Source organism: Pipra filicauda, unplaced genomic scaffold (assembly GCF_003945595.2).
Source record: "Pipra filicauda isolate LSUMZ 115617 unplaced genomic scaffold, ASM394559v2 scaffold49_size4853605_pilon, whole genome shotgun sequence".
In the NCBI taxonomy this organism is placed as follows: domain Eukaryota; kingdom Metazoa; phylum Chordata; class Aves; order Passeriformes; family Pipridae; genus Pipra; species Pipra filicauda.
Genome location: NW_024104642.1, coordinates 828,084 through 849,681, shown reverse-complemented (window position 1 = coordinate 849,681; position 21,598 = coordinate 828,084). Strand labels below are relative to the sequence as shown.

Genomic DNA, 21,598 nt, shown 5'->3' with positions numbered 1-21,598 from the left:
GGATCTGGATAAAGTGGCAGAGGCTAGTTGTATGAGGTTCAGTAAGGCCAGGTGCCAGGTCCTGCACTTGGGTCACAGCAACCCCTTGCAGTGCTACAAGCATGGGGCAGAGTGGCTGGAAAGCTGCCTGTCAGAAAAGGACCTGGGTGCTGATCAACAGCTGCTGAACTTGAGCCAGGAATGTGCTCGTTGGCCAAGAAGGCCAGTGGCATCCTGGCCTGTGTCAGCAATAGTGTGGCCAGCAGGAACAGGGACGTGATCATTCCCCTGTACTCAGCACTGGTGGAATCCCACCTTGAGTCCCGTGTTCAGTTTTGGGCCCCTCTCTACAAGGAGGACATTGAGGTGCTAGAATGTGTCCAGAGAAGGGCAACAGAGCTGGGGAAGGATCTGAAACCCAAGTCTGATGAAGAGTGTCTGAGAGAGCTGGCATTGTTTAGGCTGGAGAAAAGGAGGCTCAGTGGTGACCTCATCACTCTCTACAACTACCTGAAAGGAGGTTGTATCCAGGTGGGGGTCAGCCTCTTTTCCCAGGTAACAAGTGACAGGGTGACAGGATATAGTCTTAGGCTGTGCCAGGGGAGGCTCAGGTTGCACCTTAGGAAGAATTTCTTTACAGACGGGGTTGCCAAGCACTGGAACGGTCTGCCCAGGGAAGCAGTTGAGTTACCATCCCCAGAAGTATTTAAAAGGCCCGTAGGTGTGGCACTTATGGACATGGTTTAGTGGTGGACTTGGCAGTGCTAAGACCTCTAAGATCTTAGAGGTCTTTTCCAACCTAAATGATTCTATGAAAATGCTGTGATGTCTGTTTCCTTAATATATTATTAATGTAAGTTTGGATACAGATATTTTTGTTGTTTTTTTTTTTTTCTTTTTTTGTGGAAACTAGGGAATTTCAAACAAACTTTACTTTTTTTTTTTTTTGTGATAAAAGATCTGTTATTTTTAACAAGCAACGTTGACAGATTATATCCAGAATGTAACAAATACTTAGCTTTCAAACAAGAGAAAATACACTTTAAAATTGTCCTGGAGTGGTAGTGCTTTTACTGATTTTATTTCCTGAATTTTCTGTGTCTGCCTTAGTTCCCTCTCCATTACGGTCACCTCTTTACCAGTACCAGTACCATTACATGTATATGCCCTCTCTCTCCTTCTTGGCATAATTTTTAACTGTGGAGATTAGTGCTAATGCTGTTTGGTTGGGGAAATAAATTATCAAAACTGACTGTAAACATCTGTTGATGGAAGACTGTAGTTAACACTTTCAAGTTACCATTAAACACTTCTTTGTGTGTGGGTATTAGTCAATTGCCCATGCACTGCATGTACTTCATTCCGGCTCCTGTGATTCGCCAACCAGGAGAGGAGAAGCATTCTCTGAACTGTATCTATTGGAAAGCATCACAGTGTTTCCTGGAGTCCGATAGAACATGATGGTAACTGTAAAGGATTTTCCCATGACGGTATTCTTACGAATCTGAGTTAAATCCAACTAAAGGATGTTGTGATGTTCCTCATCTCTGGCATTTGGAAGACATTTAACTTTAAATTTTGTTTACGTCATGGGTTACGGCACATGGGTTTTTATTCTCTACATTTACCTTTAAAGGAGGATAATGCCACAGCCATTTTTTCCACAGTTAAAAGAAGAGTACCTGCTGCATATTTGAAATATTATTAACTTTACAGTGATAATTGATTTCTGTAAGAGAAGGGTTATTGGATCAGTAGGCAGGGTGCCATATATATCGTTATACATACTAAACATTAAAACAAATTAGCTTTATAAAGCTTAAGTATATAGAGCTTAATTTCAATCTAAATTGCAGCCTTGTTTGCTAAATACCTATGCTGACAGAACTTTAAAGAGATGCTAGGAGTGGGCTGGTGTTACTGAGGAAGTGGACAAGGTGAAAATGTGAACTTACATTGTTGTCTCATGGCAACTTTGTTTTCCTGATTTTTTAAAAGTAGAACAATAGTAAATACTTTTATCTGAGTTTAATTTTAGTTTGAAGAGTTTAGACCAGGACCATTAGTTAAATGCAAGGGGTTAAGCACTCTGTGGCAGCTACCTTTTGTGCTTTATACAGGTTGAATGTGTGGATGAACCTGAAATGAAGTGCTTGCAAAGACAGGAAGCCGTATGCTGTTCCTGCATTTGAGAGAGAACTTGCTGGTTCTCTGTTGTTTGTAGCTGGAACTCTCACTGTGTGTGACCCATGCTGTGTTGTTAGGCTGGCTTACCAGCTGTATTTCAGTTTAGATAGATCGTGACTGCTCAGCTGTGCCAATGACCCTAAAGCTGAGTCAATACATGTGTTTCTCTGTCTTGCTGCGCGCATCCTGACAGGGTGTCACTCACAGATGAATTTTTTATTTTCCTTACCTAAAGAGGTTTGTTAATGTACTTACAGGTTATACTCTTTTCTCAGAGCTATGGTTTCAAGGCCAGATGAAATAAATAAAAACTAGTTATAAACTAATACCACTGATTGTAAACCAGTAACTTTATGGACTGAAGGTAGGTAGTCTAGCTTTCCATGTAGTCGTGGACCTACGTACACCTCCTGGTGTACTGTATTGCTGCTGTTACCACTTCCCCTTATATCTAGCAATGTTTTATTAATTTTTCTTGGGCTTTGCTGTTCAGAAGTGTTGAAAAGACCAAAGATGTGGTAAGAGAAACAGCTCATATCTTCTACTGAAATTAATCATTACTCTTTAGCAAAGAGTAGTTATGTCTGTAAGCATTTTTACTTCTGTATATTAAAAGTATCAAAAAGATAGTTGTTTGCTTCTGGTTTGCGACTATTTTTTTAAGCTTTACCACTAGAGTTCACCAAAAGCTCTCTAAAAATGTCAGTATCAAGTGGTTGAGTGGGTAACGTGCCAGAGTGGATTGGGTTATGTGACTTGTAGGAACTTGATATACTATTTTTTTAAATTCATCTTTGAAACCAAAGAACAGGTAAATTAGAGAACATGTGCTAAATGAAAACAGCTGTGAAGAGGGTGAAGTCATAAGATATAAATATGCAAAGACAGATAGTGATCATAGGAGATGCCAGATTAAGCTTAAGCCATTGACATGGAAAAAAGAGGAGTTTGCATGAAGATCCCTCTCACAATAGAAAATGTAAATTAAATTGTGGATAACTACAAGCCTTGAAGTCTTACAAGGAAGGAAATGAAGTATCTTCAGTCTTTTGAAAGGAGAAAGGTGAAAATGGCTTCTGAAGTGTCTTGGTTACTTTGAGCTGTGTGATGAAATGTAGAGTTTTCTGTTGTTATTCCACATCCCCAGATGTGGAATCTGGGGCAGGAAGAAGGTAATGACCAAAAAAACTTTGACTCCTTATGCTATTGGCTTGTGGAGCCCTTCCAGTAAATTTTCTGCCTTCTCCTTGAAGGAAATGGAGAACTGCTAGATAGCACTGTACACTCTGAAATGTTGTTACACTAACATCACTCCTTGTGACGGTTCTTGAAATCTGGAGATGTTGCTTCCAAATAAGATGGGAAAATGGATCTTCACCCACTTTGTTGAAATGATCTCCTTTTTATTTTTAGGAGTTGCTGTTCCATCAAATAATACATGCCTCAAAGTAGTGTTTGACTGGTTTGTGCTTGATGAAATTGGACCACTGAGGCCATAAAGCCACAATTTTCTGTGCCAAACTGGCATGTTGTAACTTTTGGAACTTTTAAGTGATGCTGAAAGTTTCAAAATAGGCTTATCTTATTGCATGCAGCCTTATTAGTACTGGAAGAATATTTTCTGGGTGTCTTTTGGTACAAATGACAGGAACATAATAAGACTGTCTCTATAACAAGGATAATAAACCTGAAGTCAAGACTGAGAAGAGACAGGATATAGAAATCACATGTGAGGCCGTAATGGGTATCTCTGTATTGGTACAGAAATATCCAGCCTCTTTGAGGAACTGCTTTGTAGTAGCTACATGGGCTGTTGTGTCTGCTCAGTATGAGTCAGGGCATGGAGAAAGAGCAGGAGGGGCTGGGACAGTTGCACACCTGCCTATGCTCTGTCTTTGTTTTTCTTTCCCAGTGCATCTTTATTTTTCTCTTCTCCCATGAATAGAGTTCCTTACTATTCTGAATAAATGGGCAGAGAAGTAGATCTGCTACTTTGTCCTAAATGTTTCTAGATGAAGCATAATTCAGACCTGTTGGTGGGATTTTGAGAAGAAGCTGATTGCTGTGCTGCATTTATTGGTTGTGTGTGTAAAGAGTGAGCTTTAATTTCTGCTGTGCTCAGTCTGGAGCTTTCACAAGCACTAAATTCTGCTGATAATCTGAACTGGGGAAGATGGCTGGGAATTAACCACAGCAAAGGCTTATCTGGCTGCTGGGTATGGTACCTTTAAGCTCATATCTCCTGGTTTTCAGAAAACTGATAAAGTAGCAAATAGATGAGGTGTGAAAGTAGTTCTGAGAAAGTCAATAAATAGCCGGAAGCTACAATTTAATAAGTGTTTAGACATATCTGGCTCAAATAGCTTATATATTTTAACTCTTTTAGAAGTGATAGATAGAACCTCAATCCGTATCCCCTGTGGCATTAGGTATCAGGAGAAATAAGTGGAAGCAAGGCATTTGAAATCAATAAATGGCTTCTAGGTACAACTTAATGCAGACAGAATTTAGGGAAAAAAGATTGTGAAGCACATATAGGAATAAAATTTGGCTTTATTTTGCAGACTGCAGCAAAACACTAATCCTGTCTGTTGTGGAAATGAATGGAGATTAGGAAGTTGTGGAAGTGTGAAAGTTTCAGTGCCATGAGCCAACTTGTACAGAATTAGGTGTACTGAAAAAGTAAGAAATCTGTAGAGTAAAGCTGCTAGAAGTGTGAGAGGCTTTTCCAAATAGATAATTTGAGTAATGCCACTGCATTTTGTAGAGGCCTTTGGTTTCTGTCTTCTGTGCCTAGCCCAGCCCAGCAGGTTGTACCTGGGTGCATGATAGGACTGAACCAACTCTCAATTTATTTTTTTTTCTTTCTACCCCACAGACATAGTGAGCAAGACCCATTAACATTTAATTACCTCTGCAGATTGAAGCATTTGTATAAGTGAGACTTGTCAGAATGTTACATGTAAAGGAGATTAAAATGATATTCCTGGGGCAGGTTCCAGTCAATCTTTCTCGATTCTGAAGTATTTATTGCTGTTTATAGCAAAATCATATGGAATCATACAGGAAAACATAGAATTTTCGTTTCTCGTTCACCTATGGCTTTGTTATTGGCATATGAAGTTATCTGCTTATGCTTGACTGCAGTGGTTTTTTGTACCTTAAACAACACAGTATGTGATATTTTCAATAAATAGTTTAGACAATATTTTTGACTTGCATTTTGTGTCTTGCAGGTCTCAACATTGTCAATTTCATTTAAAATTTAGCAATTATTTAGAAACTCTCATCTGCAAAACAGTCAAATCCTCCTAATCTTTTTTACTAAGCAAGCTTTATTTTGAGACTACAGAGATTTCTGAAGTGTTGTACCAAAATGAGAATGCAGTTGTTTTTCAGTGAGCTCTGAGAAAGCTAGAGATTCTTCTGGAGCTCACACATCATCTGTCGTCCTTCTAAGGCAGTAGTTAGACTTCAGTAGATGCTCTAAGACAGTTGGTAACACATATGCAAGAGTTGTGTTTGAGCACACCTGAGGAGTTAGAACCATCGCAATCTCTTTGGTTTGCATTTTATTTTGGGGGAGGGAATGTTTTTTGGTTTGTTTTTTTTTTACCTTATCCCATAGAAAGAAGTCGGTTTGATCTGCTGTTAGTGTTTTCTATTAATTTACTATGCTACCCAAATTACTGGAGGGTTGGGTTTTGGGATTGCCTTGAAACTTGTCAAAAATTTACTGGATATTGCCGATCCGGCCTCTAAATGATGTTGACTGCAATAGCTTGTGCATATGAATCTGGGCAATGGCTTTGTGTTCAGGAACAGTCCTAAAGTCAGGGACAACTTGGCTAGGATCTTTCCTTGTTTGCATAGACATCCTTTGTGGCTTGATCAAGTTGTGGAAATTCTGAAGCTACATGTCTCCATTTATAAGATGAAAAGGAGTTGGTGTAGGTCTGGGTGCATATTTAATATGAGGATGTTGAAGGTAAATAATTTAATATTTGCAGTGTGTTTTGAAACTTCAGTTGCAGGGTATTGTGCAAGACGTTTTGTTGATGGTTGACTTTGGATTGCAAGTGACTAAGACAGAAGTCATCAGTTTGTATTTGCTCATTTGAATAACTTGTGTTTTGCGTATGAAGCTGTATGTAGGGACAGAAAAGCACTGAGTCATACTGTGTGTGCTATTTCTGGAAGATCAAGCAGGCTTAAGACTTAGAGGAGGAGGAGTTTCTGGGATTTTTCCAAATTCTGTCAACAAAACAAATTCTACCCGTGTTAATCATCAGAATGAGTTGGAGTTATTTGTGTGTTGTTGTAGTGTAGCCTGGCTGAAATAGGCTACTTGACCTTGTTTCCAATATAGTGGGGCTTTCCCTGTGAGTCTGATAAATCACTCATCACTGCTTTGCATATTGAAATTATTTACACTGATCATTAAGTCTTCAGTGGACTGAAAGGAGCAGGTGACTCTTGGAACACATTGAGATTATGTTTGTGCTCAAGAGCAGGATGAAATACCCACCTTAGAGCACCATGCTATGGCACCTGCATCTGCTGCTGCCTGAGATAATTTGGGTACCTTAACATTAGGTGTTACTGTGCTGAACAGACATTGCTTTGACTTTCTGTCAACACACCTGTTACCTAGCAATGAGAATTATCCTCTCTTGTTTTAAGATCTTGTTTTGTTCAAGCAATAGTTGTATGATCCACTTTTCTCAAAGGACTGAAGTCTTTATTTTGAAGGAATGAGCTAAAATTCAGCCTGCATTTTTGAGTCATCTATTTTATATCGACAAAGAGCCATGAGAAAAAGGTAACCCATAAGCTCATGTCAAGTTGGAATAAGCTTCACTGAGAACATGGTCGTGATTGTGTACTTGTAAATGGAGTACTTTTCCTTTAAGATGTCTTGTCAAACAGCTCCCACACAGACAAGTTGAACTGTAGACTGTAGACTAAACTCCAGGTGTTTGTGGCACATAGAACTGTACCCAAAGTTGAAGATGGATGTAACTGAACTATGTGAGTTTTTTTCTGATCAAGCAGATAAGATGTGGAAATGATCAGTCTGTTTCTTGACTGGAAGTATGAGTTGGTTCAGTGGCTGCAGATGTGGCAGTAGCTGTGATCTTGGGAAAGTCACCATTTAAAGGGAGAAATTATTGAAATGCCCTATGGGTACTGCAATTTTAGGGCATAATTACCTGGTGCTTTTAAAAAAGAAACACTTCTAGGTTTAGCCTTTTTAAACCTAAATCGTTTTACAACCTCAAGTACCCTGAGGTGCCTTAATGCATGGAAAATTTAGTGAGTTAGAGAAGATGAACAAAAGAGCAAAGAAACTTGTTAATTCCTGTTGTCTGTGCTGGGTAAAGAGGCAGAAAAATCAGCTGGACATTGCAAAAGGAGTGGAAATGCAAGTTATGCTGTCATTGGATTCTTGACATTGTTAAAACATTAAACCATTGAAGTAGTCTTAATTCTCCTGTTTGTTACTTTGTGGATCTTAGGTGTTGCTAAGGGTGAATGGGCTGAAGCCTTCTGTGTGTCTGGGTGATGCAGTGCAGGCCCTGAGCTGCTCCAAGCAGGAGTCTAGCTGGAGTATCCAGCTAGATTTCTACACAAGTGTGTAGAAAGTGGGAGAAAAAGGTGGCTTACTCCAAGGATCATCTCGGACCCAGACCGCAGCCTGTGCTGTGTCTAGAGCAGAGATGAAAAGTATTTAGAGAATGGATTGCTCACTTCAAAATCCCAATATAAATAAGACTAAGTGGTACTGATGGTTGCACAGTAGAAGTGGAAAATAAAACTTATCATGGTTGATGTTTTGAAGCTAAAGTTGTTCTTTCATGTGTTTCTTCTTCTGTGCTGTGTCCACACAGCACACCCATGCCAGGCCTGAAGGATTCTGTTAATGTGCATCCTCCTGTCCACGCTATTTAGAAATATATTAATGTTTGTTCAAGTGTTCTCCTACTGTGTTTTTTCAAGTTCTAGTTAAAAGATATCTGCTTAGTGATCTCAAAGTTGCCCTTAGTTTTAGTGATGGCAGTGGAAGCCATGAGCTGTTCTGCTGGTGTTGGTAAATTCCAGCTGCAAACTTACTACATTTTGAAGGAATTTGTTGCTTGGAAAGAGTGATAAGGCAAGGTTCCAGGTCATGAACAGATTGAATGGATGTCAACTGATAGTACCAGTAGCTGCACACTGCCACCCAAACAGCTGAAAAGAGAGGTGTGTGTTACAGTATGCTTCTTTTTTGGGAATGGGCTTTCAGAGGTGACTGGAAATAAAACAGTATTTTTTTAATAAAACTTTGTCATGAAAGTATTGATGAGTAAATAAAATTGAGTTATTTGTCTGTTATACTGGAATGAAGAGAGGCAAGGATTTAACATGTCACATTTTGAATCCAATAAATAATGTATTATTGGGTGGTGGTTTTTTTTTTTCTATCCTCCCCTTAGTGGAGATCTTACATGTTCAAATGTGCTCAGTTCCTACTAATTTGATGTATTTAGTGGACAGTCCCTGTGCACCTCTGTTTTGGTGCTGGACAGAGGGAAATGTCCTTTGATAGCAGACACAGCATTCTAATCTGGAAGGCTCTATAAAACCTGTTTGTAGTCCACCAGTAGCTACTGTTGAGATGTCTGCCCGCTCAAGAATGAATTTACCAATAATACTTGATTTCTTGAAAACAAGAGAAAACAGAAAAGCTTACTTGCACAACTAGCTCAGTAATGGAAATGTTAATTGAGAATAAAAATGGCAAGTTTGTATGTTTGGAGTTTAAATTAGGGCAAAAGACATGATGGGAGAATTATTTTTTTTTAATGAAGGCCTGTCTGCATTACCTGATTTGATAAGCAACCTTGCTTTTCTTTTCAAACTTTAAATAACAGATTTGCAGGGTGAACCAAGTCACTGTGTTTTCATTAATTGTGGATGAAGTAATTTGTTATGACCAGAAATTTAATGAGAAAACAGAATTCATGTTGCAAGCAAGTTGATCCTTTTATATTTTACATCCTAATACTGCTGATGAGTGGGACTGTTTTGAAAGCCATTTGCAATCTGCAAAGTTAGTATTTTCAGCATGCATTTGAGTGTTGTGTATCATTGGCAAATGCATGGTAGGTCTTCAGAGGTGGGAAATGATAATGTGTCTCTGATATTTCAAACAAGTACCAACTGGAAACTCATGATAACTTGTGGTTTTAATTTGTAGTTGCTTTTGAGAGTGCAAACAAGTGCTTGTTTGCTTGGAATCTTTTCTGTATGATAAGTTATAGAAAAGTTGGTAGTTAACCATATCTGGTACAAAATATTGAGAACTAACAAACGGTAACTAAGTATTTTGTGTACTGTGAGAAAGTCTGGAAATAAAAAAACCCACCCCAACTTTATCTTGTTCTTTTCAACCTTATTGTGTGATTTTTATTCTGAGGAGCAAAGCCTATTGTCTACAAACAAATAGCCAAACTCCATGTCCCCAGAGGACAATGTACCTTCCTCCTGCACTGATGATTCACAGCACTTGTGAACTAGTATTTATGAGGAGATTCTTTCCCAATACTTGTGGAAGTCTCTCAATACCCAGTGGTCCAAGAAATCATTAAATTAACCAGCATCTAATTTCAGTAACTTAATTTAAGTAAGAGTGGGTTTCTGTGACACAGGGATGTTGAAAGAAAAGAACTAGTTTGGTAACTTTGTTCCAGTCAAGATGCTGGATGACTTTTGTAACTGGCTATGAGATGTCCTCATGCTTAGATATTTGTGTCTTTTGGGGACAGATGATTCCCATGGAGTCCAGTTGTGAGCACATGTTCCAGATATGTAACTTGGGTGTTACTGGGTCTGGCTCCAGAGGATAAAATGCCAAGCAGGGGGTCAAGGGAAGGGAGCAGAGCTGTTCCGGAAGTAAGAATGCACAGGACTAAGTGTTAATGAAGAGGTCCATAAATGGGAACAGAGGCTAGAATACAGCATATGGAAACAGAGAAGCTGAAGGTATATTTGTTATGTAAGAGAGTTAGAAGTAGAGGAAAGTCAGAAAGGGTAAGAAGGAAGACTCGCAGAGAGATTAAGAATAGGATAAGGACAGCTGGAGGAAAAGGCCTGGAAGAGCCTTCAGTGATTACAGAGAAAGATCTTCTTTCAAACTGCAGTCACTCAGATTGATGCACAGTATTTAAAAGGATGTCATACAAATTATGAGTCATGTTTTTTGAGCAAACAGTGCTGAGGAGATCTGGTAGCAGTTTCAGTGCAGAGGGGAGTGATGTGCTGAAGAAAGTAAAGGGCTGTTCTTTTAGGTCTTCACTAGCAGTTTTTCTTCTACATTTTTGCTCTGTGTGTGTTTTGATTATTCAAGGAGATGTGGTTTTGGGGGAGACTGGAAGAAAACAAAGTTTTGGAAAAAGACTTGAAAGAAAAAAAGTCTAAAACACCAGGGCAAAACCAAGTCAGTTGTTTAATTTTCAACTGATAGTATTACTACAGTCTCCTTAAGAAATTCTGCTGATTTATGATTTCTATAATGATAACAAGCCCCAAACTGCTAGTTAGAAAAGAATTGTAAATATTGTTTTCCTCTGTAGGTATACTGATGTTTCAGACTCTTGCCAATTTATCGTCTTAGTATTGCATAATGCAGCCAATTCATGTTTTCCAGAGCTTCCCAATTAAGTTAAGTGTTCAGAAGTTTCCATGACCTTTAGGTTTCTTTGTACTCTATGTTGTTTTGCAGAGAGTATGATAGACTTTGTGGTTTACTTCCAGTGTAGCCTTTCTTTTATGGAAAAGATGTCACAATGCAAAAAGGCCATGGTTTTGGGTTGTGTTTTTGAGCATTTAGTACAATGCTGATTTGACATTGCTTTTTTATTTTTCTAAAATGTCTTGGCATACAGGAAACTGTATCTCATACAGAAAGGGTCAGCAGCAAAATATCATACTTTAAAAGTATTGTTAGACTGAATATATGGCAAAAATAAGTTGAAGAAAGAAGATCCCCTTTGAGAAGCTTGTTGCAGGACATATGTACCTATATCATATTCAGTGCCTTGTCCTCTTCAGTCATATCTGTGTGAACTCCCAAACACAGGACTGTGTTCACTGAAATTTTTGAGTTTTCTCCAAAACATTATGGTCTAATGGAGGTTTCTGAGGACGATGGGCATCAACCTGCTGAGTGAATGAATCCAGGCTTCACTGTAACCTTAGAAGATGGAGGCTAGAGTTGGAAAAGATGGGAGGTGGAGGCTAGAATTGGAAAAGATGGGAGGTGGAGGCTGGAGTTGGAAAAGGTGGCAGGTGGAGACTTCCAAGGGAGGATACATGGGCTGCCTTAGTAGATGCAGCGCTACATACATGTGATGCTTTCCATCCAGACCTAAATACTTCATCTGTCTGCTTGGAGTATAAACACAGAAACCTCAGGTCTGTCTGCCCCTGCCTGTGTAGGCTTGCATTTGGAAGCTTGAGCTTATTTCTCAGAGCTGTTTTACTCTTTCTTTAGGCACAGCACTGAACACTAGCAACTACTCATGTAAGAGCACTGATTAATATACATATATATAGGTACATATACATGTAGCTGGTTGTTCCAGTCCCCCTGCCCTGAATAAAGAAGCATTGCCCGGGGTGTTACTTAATATTTAGTAATTATGAAGTCCATAGATCTTGTTTGTACGTGCCATCTCCTGTCTGCTGCTTTGGTCTGTGTTTGTTTCTGCACATCCATTAAGGCCTTGCAAAGCAAAATGTGACCACTGACAAGTTTTTCCTGCAATGTTGTAAATGTGCATATCTTCCTGCAACCTGATACAAAAAGGCTCTCTTGGTAATTTTTTTTTTTAAATACTGAAATTTTCTTGAGAAAATACAGTAGATCATGATGAATTTACACTGGTGCATGTAATTATTTTATGTATGAACAGGGCAGTAAAGAACTTAAATAATTCAGCTATCATTTTGAAGAGTTGTAGTATGATCTCTTATTAATAAATTCATATAACTGATAAGTGTGTGTCTATAGATTTATATATGCATAATCAAAACTTGTATGAGAGAGAGTGGACTTAACTAGGAAAATAAGATCTGAAAATAAATAGAGAAATAGAACAGCTAAATATGATAAAATAACAATGTTACCATAAGGAGAGGAAAAACCTCTGCTACACTTGATTTTTCTTAAATTATTTTTAGATGTATACATGAATGAGACTCCTTTTCCCCAAACTGCTCAGAAGATTCTATTCTGCAAAAGCCTTTGCTCTGCATCTTCTGTTCTTCAGAGGGGGAAACCTGTGAAGGAATCAATTTACATGTATTTACATGTATTTACACTTTACGTGTAAAGTATCTGGAAGCACTGCAGTTGTGCCTCCAAATCAAAGAGCCCATATATTAATAGCCTGGAAACCAAACTGCTGTATGAAATGATTCCCGTTGGCTTAGGATAAAGGGTTTTTCCAAACTTAAATGTGTTCATTTTTCCAATGCTGTTTTGAAGAGAGAGGTTTGGCTTTAAGGGAGAAGTCTTGTCACCGTGAGGCTGCCTCTTTCTGCACACCTGAAGACCAAGGAGGAACTGAAACCAAGCCTAGAACTGGTGTACATTGCATTAAGGCATCTCTCCTCTGAATAAAGACATCTCTTGAAAATTGTTGTGTTCTATAGTGGTGTCTGAGTGCTACTGAAACTCTTGTCTCTTAAATGCAATGTCTCACTTAAATGTTGGCCTCTTGCTGTTTAGTGTTTGTGTGTGTCCCATCCCTAATTCTCAGGTGGGTGTGGGGCTGGATTAATAAACATTTTATGCTGCTGAAAAGAATAAGAAATACAAAGTTTTGGCAGTGTTATTGGAAAACTTTTTAAAATGTGTTTGTTTTCATACTTGGTGCATCTGACTAGGCCAGGAGTTCATTCTTTTTCTGACTTAAAAACTGTATGTTTCTTTACTTTTCTGTACATCATTCCTAGTTGATTTTTTAACCTCTAATTATCTGTCTAACACTAAATTAGTCTGTTCACTAGTCTGAAAATGTTGTTTTCATGCAACCTTCGTTGGAGGAGAGGTTCTTTATCTTGTTCCATTTTTATTTTGACTTGTGTAGACTAAAATTGAACTTGGTCCTCTTTCCCAACCTGACAGTGTCAGATTTGGTATATTTGTTTTGTTTAAAGTAGCCAAAGGTCTGAGTGTTGTTTTGATGACTCCTTTGTGGCCTTTCCTTGTCATAGAAGAAACCAGTGTTTGAGCCAAGTTCATGGTGCAATCTCAGTTGTCAGTGATTAGAAACCTTGTGAATGTCTTCTCTTATTTAACATAAGTATCAGTTGCATTTTAAGTATTATTTTCAATTTACCTGCTTCATAGGTTTTGACCAATAGTTAATCGAAAATGATCATTTCTTTGAAGAAAATGTCAATGAGGGAGAAAGCTTTTTCACTTTCAGCATCTAGTTATGTTATGGAAGAAAAGGATATTTGTGCCTGTATGGATATAGTCACGATGACTACATATGTAAACATGCTTAAATCTTTGCAAGCTTTCTCCAGCTTTAGCAGTAATAAAGTTAAATAAGGCATCCTAAAAATGATGGTTTACCTCTATTCATTGCTCACTGGCTTATGTTATTTAAAGATACCTCAGTCAATACTTCAATGCTCAATGTACTGAATAGTAATAAGAATGACATGTGTTTACTTATCCAGACTGATACAAGCTATTCTGATGAATGCTAGAGCACTAAACTATTTGAGATAGATTATCTTTATTCTTTTGTTTGAAAAAAGAAGCTCTAATTACACAAGAAAAATAACTTCTAGTAATTCTGTATTATAAGTCATGTTTTACAGGATTAGAGTTCATATATGTGTTTCTGATGATAATTCTGAGATTCATTTCTGTGAATGCGTTTAGATATCAATAGGCTGTGAACATAGAGAAAGGTTTGGATCCTGAAGAAAATAATATCCTTGTCTGAGTGGAGGCAGATATTGGTTGCATGAATATATTTTGTCTGAAAATTGCTGGACTATAGTTATACCATAACTAAGATGTAATCAAAACTAGAAAAATGCATGTTTCTTTCAAAACTGGCTCTGTTGACTTTTCTCATTAGTAGAGGTTCATGTTTTCTGAATTCTCATTTGTTTCTTTTGTCGACTACTAAATTTTACCTTTGTGTAAGCGAGATCTTTCTGGGGAGTATGCATTTCTGGGAGTAGTGACCATTTTTCTTGACTTTGTTTTCCATGATGGGCAGCCTAGTGGTATGTCAGCTGGTAAATGAGATAATGATTCATTCACCATTTGCAAAAAAAAAAAAAAAAATGATGGAAATGGAAAGGCCTTTTTTTCACCCTAAAACACAAAACAATGAACAAGCAAAAAAATCTCTTCCAAGAATGTGATTGAATATAATCTTGCAAGTAGTCAACTTATTAAATGGCTTAGTTTGATTTTTTTTTTTTAATGTGATATAAATTAGGAGTTGGCGGGTTGGATAATTCTTAACAGAGGTTTGTTTCTTTCTGTTTTCTAGACAACTCCGCTGAAGCAGATCTGTGGTTGTTGAACAGTTGTACAGTAAAAAATCCTGCCGAGGACCACTTCAGAAACTCAATCAAGTAAGTTGTTTCGTTACAAAGGTACTTAACAATCAATGAATATTGCATGTCTTAAAGTTTCATACTTTCAATCTATAAGTAATTTTGTGTTTTAGAGCAGGAAGTATGCCGAGTTTGACTGTTACAATGGTGAGTTCTCTAGAATGGATTTGTAGGGTGCAGTGGATTTTTTTTTTAATTAGCTGTAACTCGTGATTATCACTACACTTATATTTAGGAGAACTGCTGGTCTATTTAGATAGGGGCTTCTATATCACTTTTCAAGACAATGTTGTAATACTCTTTTGAGTTCGTTTTTTGGTTTTGGTTTGTTTGTGTTTTTAGTTTTTGTTTGATTTGTTGTTTGTTTGGTTTTGGCTTTTGTTTGGTTTTTTTTAAATATGTGAATTTTTAGGTTGTTTCTTTTTTCCTCTAACTAAATTTTGTGTAATTGGGACCTTTTATTTAGTGGTGTCCAGTGACAGGAGGAGGAGCAATGGCCATAAACTAAACCACAAGAAGTTCTACTTCAATGTGAGGAAGAACTTCTTTACATTGAGGGTGGCAGAGCACTGGAACAGGCTGCCCTGGGAGGTCATGGAGTCTCCTTTCTGGAAACATTCAGAACTCACTTGGACGTGTTCCAGTGTAACCTGCTCTAGGTGACCCTGCCTTAGTGGGGGGTTTGGACTAGATGTCCAGAGATCCCTTCCAACCCTAACAATTCTGTGATTCTGTGAAAAAGGTGTCAGGTGCATACTTAAAACTATCTATTTCACTATATGGTTTCTTGAAAGATTAATTGATTAGCTTATAATAGAAGTCTTGTGAAGAATGTGTTTTATTTCTCAGTACCATTCCAATGACGTTGAAGAAGATGACACGGTAGCAAGTGCTGCTTCTGATTTCCAGAGGTGTATAGTTGTGATGAGAGTAACTGAAAAACCTGTACACATACAGCTGTCATTGCCCAGTATAAAGAAACATCGTGGTATGTTTCTTGTAGATTTTATCTACAAGATAAAATGGCTCTTTGTGCAGTCATTTGTTTAGTGTGGTACACTCTGCAGATGGACTGTTTGTTGAAAGCCATTTTGGTGAGAAAAACATAGTTCTCAGGAAGGGCAAGGAGAGAGAGAAGCTGGATATAAGCTACCTGCTTGCAGTGTCGGAGTTACTAACAGTGTCCCAGGGCTGTAACCCGGAACAGAAACTGTTTGCCTGCAGTTGGTGGCACAACAGAAACTTCCTCCACCCCTCAGAGAGCTTCACTTCCTCGCTGCTGGTGTTGCACTTGGTGACCAGAATGGCTTTTTGCCTTTTTTCGCCATTGCTAAAAGAGAAAAAAAAAAGGGCAAGCTATTCACAGAACACTTCCAGCAGTTAGTGTGTGTTGGCCAACAGAACTGATGATAAGATCGTTTCCAGTTCAGTTGTGACCATCTTTCTATTTTACTAATGCTGTGCCAGAATTGATGTGGTACGGTGTGTGTCCCAGCCAGTAGAATGGAGTTGGTTAAGAAAGAAGGCTTAACTGAAAGCAAATGACCAAAAATATTCCTTTGAACTTCATGTTTCTGTTGCTGCTCTGTTAATGAACCTGGTGTTATTTGTAGCCTGGGTCTATTCCTCTTTATCCTTACTTCTCCATATGCTCACTCCTTTCCAGTAGCATGCATTGTTCATTCTCTACTCTCAGATCCCGTTAGTTCCCAGCTGTGAAGAATGACAACTTTTGTTGTTATTTTCAATAATGTGCATTAAATATTAATTTTCAATAAGGTGCATTAAATAGAGAGGAGAGAACCATATGTGGGTGCGCATTTGCGGGACTCGGAACTGAAAGATTAAACATCCTTCATCCCAGAAAAATGCAATACTAGTGTATTTGGGTTTTACAATAATGAGGAAAGCTTGTATCTCTAAAGAACACAAATTCACCCAAATACCTCTTAATTTGTTACAGAAACAAACCCAATGAATGAAGTTTGGGTGATACAGAGTGAGCTGCCATTATATCCTATCTTAGCAGCTTGTTGGTAGCTATGGAGATCTTTGTTTTTCTCGCTTCAGTAACAAAATAAACATTTAGTGTGTGTTGTCAAAGCAAACATACTTTGAGTGGAAAAATTAATACTCAGCACAGGAAAATTCTTCTTTAAAATTAAAAAAAAAAATTCAGACTGAAAGTGTTATATAGCATTATGAATGTCATGTGGGAAAAGTATTTCAGATTTGTTTATTCTCTGCCCTCTGCAACAGTTACTTTCCTTGCATATATGACTTTAAAATGCACTGATTGAAACCAGTGGTAGCATATTTACACTGGTGGTTGAAGAATGACTGTCTGAAAAGCTGATCCCTCATAATACCATGTGCCAAAGGATGTGCCAGAACCCAACAAAGCCTGTAGATTCCACCTTTTTTGATCTGATTTTCTTATAAAAATGAATCAAAACTACTCCCAAACTCTCTGAACCTTTGCAGATGTGTATATAGTTGATACAAGCCAACTGACAGTATAATCTTCATGCTTTATTTTTTTTTTTATGTAGCTGTTAAGGTGTGGTCTGCTGCCCTTCGATATCAATAAAGTAGAAGCTGCTGAGCAAGGGTGATGTTATGGAGAGCAAAGAGTTGCTTAAAGACCATTAACTTATGGATGGGAATTGAGAACTTTTCCTATGCAGATTTTATTCTCAGTTGGCTAGTCATGAAATAAGATTAAAGTAGAGGTAGGCAGTGGCAATAAAGAATTCTCAGTATAATTATGTAGGTGGAGTTTAAAAAATAATAATTATGGGTTGTATTTTGGTTGGTAATGAATATACCTATTGTGCTTTAGTAGAGTAGTTGCTGGCCATTCCAGGGAATTACCAACTTTTGGAAAGTTCCAGAAGTGTTGAATACCTCTGATAATTTTTTCTCTAGTGGCATTAAACTCCTGCTAAGGTGGTGGGTTCCCATGTCAGGGGTAGCATGCCACAGAACATACCTCTTTGCCCTGGCCTGTTTCTTAGAGTCCTAAGTATCTGTGAATGGTTGCAGTTCCAGGGAGTTGATGAAAAACTCAACGTGATGGTTGACATTAAATATTTAATAGCATTTTCTGCTATAATTTTTATTCTATTCAAATATAACTTTCTTAAAACTTAGCTGTTAGCAGCAGTAACAGTAAACATTCAAGAGGTAAGTTACTAATCTTAACTTCTGTAAACCACAGTAAATCTTTTAAGGCTACTTGATGAAGAGAATTAATCAGAAAAGCATGTTCTACAGGAGCTCACTTCCTTTAAAATACAGTTATTTTGCTCTCCAGTTTCATGCTCTAATACTCTTTCTTGACTGTAACATCTTGGATATGTAACTCACTTTTCCCAATAACCTCTGAAAATTCAGAGACTGATGTGTGTTTCTAGCTAGCCGTCTTCCCACTGCTTGATCTGTTCCTGAGAGCTGGTGTAAGTTACTCATGTGTTCAGGGACATAGGCTTTTCCTTAGGGAGGTTTCCTGCTGGTTGAAGTATTATGGATAGGATTCTGAGGTCTCTCTTATCAACATAGCAAGAATGAGGTCATCCGGGAGGTGTAATGTGGTTATGCTGTTGAGGAGTTCGTGACCTGTCTCATGGTATAGAATAAATCTGACCACTGTGAGCATCTTTGTTACTATATATAATTAACAACATTAACAGTGTTCTGTGATGTATTTGTTGCTTCATTCATTTAAGAGACTCTTCAGTGTGTACTCAACCCTTTTCTTTCTGATAGCTATGAGTTGTGACAGATGTGAAGGCTTTTAGCACTGCAGTAACACCGTGTGACTTCTATTCTGTCCTTGCTTCAAACACTATGTATGGGATCTCACTTTTATGCTAGAAGGAGCATCAAAACCTGTAGAATTTGTTGAAATGTTAGTTTAAGAGGACAATGATTGCAGACTATGCAAGTTGTTTAAGGCTCTCAGTGGATTAAATTGAAGAGTAAAAGACATGACTGCCTTTGGATGCAGCAAAATTTCTCTTCACCAAATGCAATTGTGGAAGGAAATTATTCTTTAACAAGTACAAAAGCTTTTTCAGAGATAAGAGTAATTTTCTGCTGCTTGACATCTTTGCAAGTGAAAATAACCCTGGAAGAAGGTTTTTTGTTTCTTTTATTTTTTTAACATTTCTGTATGTTTATATGATACATTTTGCAAGTTGAGCAAAACCAAAAATTGTACACTGTGCAGTGTTAACACTTACTTTTACTAATACATTTCCAGTGTAGAAGTAGACTGTGATTTACACTTGTTTATATTGTTCACGCAGTAAAGTTTAAGCTGTGAAATACCTCTGGAAGACGAAACATAAGTTTTTCAAAGCTCTTTATTTCATAGATCCTGTTAGCATAAGAAGATGACTTCCACTGAGTGCAGGTTTCTGAGATGAATGTCAGAGCCTGGCTGTTCATTGCATTTTACAGAAATAGTGTATTGCTGTGACTTTTGGTGTTTGTGTCAGAGTACTTAAGGTAGCAGGGCAGTAGTGAGAACTGTAGCTAGGGGTATTGCTATTTTCTGTTCATCTTGTATTGAAGAAAATGTGAGGAAGATCTGGATTCTCCAAAGTAAAAATGCCTGCAGAACAAACTTCGCTGGGTGGGAAGAAGCTTGGCAATTGTTTTTTTTCATTTGATTTGGTTTTTTTTGAAAAGTGTTGCCAATAATACTTCTTGCTCAGAACCTCTAAACTAATTCAGATAATGTTGATGAAAATCTTACCATTTTGCTGGGCTTACAGATTGATGAAATGCTTGTATTCAAGATATATGCTATACTCACTGTGCAAGAGGAACTTCTTCCCCAGATAACAGGAGTTACTTAGTTTTGAGTGGAGGCTGTAAATCTGTTAAATAGAATTTTAAATTGCAGTTCTTTCCTAAGAACAACCAGAGAAGCCTATGTGACTGATGCAGTTGCTTCATCAAAACTTTGATTGGGATAGATTTAGCTACAACACTTGCGTGTTTACAGTCATCAGAGATCTGTAAAGATCTCAGTAATCACACACTATTAACCAAAATCAGTTTTAAAATTAGTCTTATAGTGTATTATAGCTCATTCTGTTTTAAAAAGATATAAATTTTTTTTTAGAAGGCATTCTAATCTTTGATATAATGTGTACAGATTAATTAGTCGAAAACACTGAATACTTCTCATGTGTTTGTTCTTTTGAGCTTCAGTATTTTTCTGGCAAAAAATTATAGAAGGGTTTTCTACTTGAGCATTTGAGATTTATTTTATTTTATAGCTGTGCTCATCCATATTTCAAAACAATCAATTTCATTTTTATGTTCATTCTACTAGTTAGCAATTCTCAGCTTAAGCAATACCAGTTTCACTTATGTAATTGGTTGAGCTTTACGAAGGAGCCTAGCTGGCCCCAAATGATGTCTGGCTTCCAAATGCTGCAGAAGGATTTTATAAGATTAGAACAAGAATGTTATTGAGCTGGAAGTCTTCATTTAAAAACTTATCAGCCTGGTAAGCATTTTTTATTCTTTTTAAGCTTACTGAATATTGTCATCCATGCTTTTAGTGTCTTAAGCTGATGGAAGACATAGCTGTTGGTGAAGGATTCTGTGATTTAAATGATATTTGTTAGTGGAAGATTTTTTTCTGCATTTGAGTGCATTCTTTTTTTTGCACTCACCTCTACCGTAAAAGAGAAAGTTAAAAGCTGATTGACGTGATGTTACAAAATGCAGAGAAAAGGCACACCATATAGAACTGAGTGCTTTCCATTGCATAGTGTTTAAGAGATAAAAGGGTTATGGACTGCTTCTGATTGCACATGTTACATGGCCACATTTTGCAGGGATTTGCAAAAGCCTGGGTTATAAACCTGTGTGCACTTTAGTTTAATATTTTAAAAGGTTAAAAAAAAAAAGTACAAGAACAGCGCCTGTTAAAATCAACTTCTAAACGCTATTCTGGGAATCTTTTCTGCTCTGAGAAGAACACATTTGGGACTGCTCTAAGTACTCCATGATATTGATGCTTTAAGAGGTTAGATAGCACAGTGCTTATTAAGCCTCAGATGCTTTAATGGACTAATTAGCTTTTAGATACTCTATGTGTTGAGACTGATCATTAAGGACTGATGTACATTTGATCACCATTTTAGAGAAGAAAATATTACCAGGACGTGAGAGACCAACTCTGTTTCTTGACTTCATATATCTATATTTGAACTTTTTGATGGGATTGTAGTTACGGGTCCCCAGCTATGCAGGCTCCAGGAGCACTGGTGCTTTACAAGTAGTGTTTACAGACATTGAAAATCAGTTAGTTTCATTACTAAACATACAAGATACACTTCTCTTTGCAAACAAATGCAGTCAACCATTACACATTAGTGATGTAGGTAAACAAGGAAGACTTCTGATTTGGAAAGTATAGCTCCCCTGGTAGTTCATGGAGTAACTCTTTCACCTTTCTCCTTGCCAACGAAAATGAGGACACAGCTATCATAGAATATCCAGAACTGGAACAGTCCCACAAGGATCATCGAAGTCCAGCTTCTTTCCTGCACAGGACAGAATCACATGATGTGCCTGAAAGTGTTGTCCAAACGCTTCTTAAACTCTGTCAGGCTTGGTGCTGTTGCCACTTTCCTGGGGAGCCTGTTCCAGTGTCCAACTACCCCCTAAGTACCTTTTCCTAATATCCAACCGAAAGTTCTTCAGACACAGCTTCATGCCATTCCCTTGAGTCCTGTCGCTTGGTCTTTATTCAGTGTTTTAGAACAAGAAC

The 21,598-nt window shown here is 37.7% G+C and overlaps 1 protein-coding gene across 1 annotated transcript in view; it reads left to right on the top strand.

Annotated features, from left to right (window-relative positions):
- The window catches only part of CDKAL1 (CDK5 regulatory subunit associated protein 1 like 1), a 415,564-nt gene that overhangs the window by 56,108 nt on the left and 337,858 nt on the right, over positions 1-21,598 (top strand). Inside the window, exon 5 of the mRNA XM_027748305.2 lies at positions 14,736-14,820. Within this exon, the coding sequence (XP_027604106.1) occupies positions 14,736-14,820 (85 nt within the window). The remainder of the gene's footprint in view (positions 1-14,735; positions 14,821-21,598) is intronic.